At 40.8% G+C, this 1929-nt stretch overlaps 1 protein-coding gene across 1 annotated transcript in view; it reads left to right on the forward strand.

Annotated features, from left to right (window-relative positions):
- Window positions 1–1929, forward strand: part of LOC105510373 (chromosome unknown open reading frame, human C17orf104) — a 30303-nt gene that overhangs the window by 10268 nt on the left and 18106 nt on the right. Inside the window, exon 2 of the mRNA XM_011940104.1 lies at window positions 552–706. Coding sequence (XP_011795494.1) covers window positions 552–706 — 155 coding nt within the window. The remainder of the gene's footprint in view (window positions 1–551; window positions 707–1929) is intronic.

A 1929-nucleotide genomic window follows, 5' to 3' on the forward strand; every position in this document is an offset into this window, starting at 1 on the left:
TCTCCTGACCTCGTGATCCACCCACCTTGGCCTCCCAAAGTGCTGGGATTACAGGCGTGAGCCACCGCGCCTGGCCCCAAGACTGAATTTTATATATAATTTATTAAAAATAACATTGCTAGTATCCACATAATGCTTATCTATTCAAAGAATTACAAAAAAGCACAATAATTGTAGGTATTTTCTGCCATGGACCAGCAACAAGGAGCCAGATCCGCCCGATGCCTGTTTTGTAAATAAAGTTTTATTGCAGTGCAGCCAAACCCATTTGTTTATTGTCTATGGTTGATTTAGTGCTGCAGCATTAGAGTTGAAGAGTTTTGACAGCGACCTTAATGTCCAGCTAAGCCTAAAATATTTACTATTTGGCCTTTTGCAGAAAAGGTTTGCCAATCCCTGGTATAAAGCAAGCTTAAGTCACTAAGTCTACATTTGAATGTAATTCTCCCAACTCTTACATCTGTGTTATTTCCCCTGCTTTCTTATTTTTGTAATATTCTATAACAAATGAAGTTTTGATGTGTCTGATAAACATTTCTTAAAACTTTCAGAGTGAAGACAATGTAGACCTAAGGCAGACCTATACTCCATTTTCTTCAACAGAATATTCAAGTTCTGTAGATTCTTCACTTTTCTGTGCACCATGGTCTACTTATGGAGATGATATTAAACAACCTTCTAATTCTCAGATCAGTATAAAGAACAGGTAAATTAATTCGTTTCTCAGGGTAATTGAGGTAATTTTAAATTTAATTACATAGGAACTGAGGTTTATTTGCTCTGTGTTCCCTACATCAGCATTTTACTGTTGTGGCATTCTAGGTTTTACATACTTTTAGGAAAGTGTAAACTGGGCAGTTATTTGTGTATAGTTTTTACGGTGTTTTGTTTTGTTGAGACAGGGTCTCGCTCTGTCACCCAGTCTGGAGTGCAGTGGCGAGATCATGACTCACTGCAACTTTGAACTCCTGGGCTCAAGCCATCCTCCTGCCTCAGCCTCCACGGTAGCTGGGACTACAGATATGCACCACGGTGGTCAGCTAACTTTAAAAAATTGTGTTCCTTTTCTTTTTAAGAAATGAGGTCTTAGCCGGGCGCGGTGGCTCAAGCCTGTAATCCCAGCACTTTGGGAAGCTAAGGCAGGAGGATCGCTTGAGGCCAGAAGTTTAAGATCAGCCTGGGCAACACAGCGAGACCCCATCTCTAGTTAAAAAAAAAAAAAAGAAACTTAACACCCAAACTTTTTGTTTACTCAAGTTCATTATAGAAGCATTGACCGAGGCTGCGTGCAATGGCTTACACCTGTAATCCCAACCCTTTGGAAGGCCCAAGGCGGGCAGATCACTTGAGGTCAGGATTCGAGAGCAGCCTGGCCAACATGGTGAAATCCTAAAACTCTCTACTGAAAATACAAAAATTAGCCAGACATGGTGGCAGGTGCCTGTAATTCCAGCTACTTGGGAGGCTAAGGCAGGAGAATCGCTTCAACCCAGGAGGCAGAGGTTGCAGTGAGCCAAGATCTCGCCACTGTACTCCAGCCTGGGTGACAGAGCGAGACTCTTGTCTCCAAAAAACAAACAAACAAAAAAGGATACTGTATAAAAGTCCCGGGACTAGAAGGAAGAAGACCTTGAATTTTGGTTTTAGATTTGTTACATATTGGCTGAGTGACTTGCAGCCTCAGTTTCCTTGTTTTTAAAGTAAGATAATACTCATGTCACAAGGTTTACTGAATATAATACATGTGAAATTTCTTTGAATAGTATAAAATTCTATATAAATATACATTAACTTTTTTCAGAGATTGGGGACATTAAGACTGAATTTTATTTATTTATTTATTTTTGACACAGAGTCTTGCTCTGTTGCCCAGGCTGGAGTGCAGTGGCACAATCTCGGCTCACTGCAAGCTTCCCCTCCCGGGTTCAC

Source organism: Colobus angolensis, unplaced genomic scaffold (genome assembly GCF_000951035.1).
Source record: "Colobus angolensis palliatus isolate OR3802 unplaced genomic scaffold, Cang.pa_1.0 Scaffold187, whole genome shotgun sequence".
Taxonomy (NCBI): Eukaryota; Metazoa; Chordata; class Mammalia; order Primates; family Cercopithecidae; genus Colobus; species Colobus angolensis.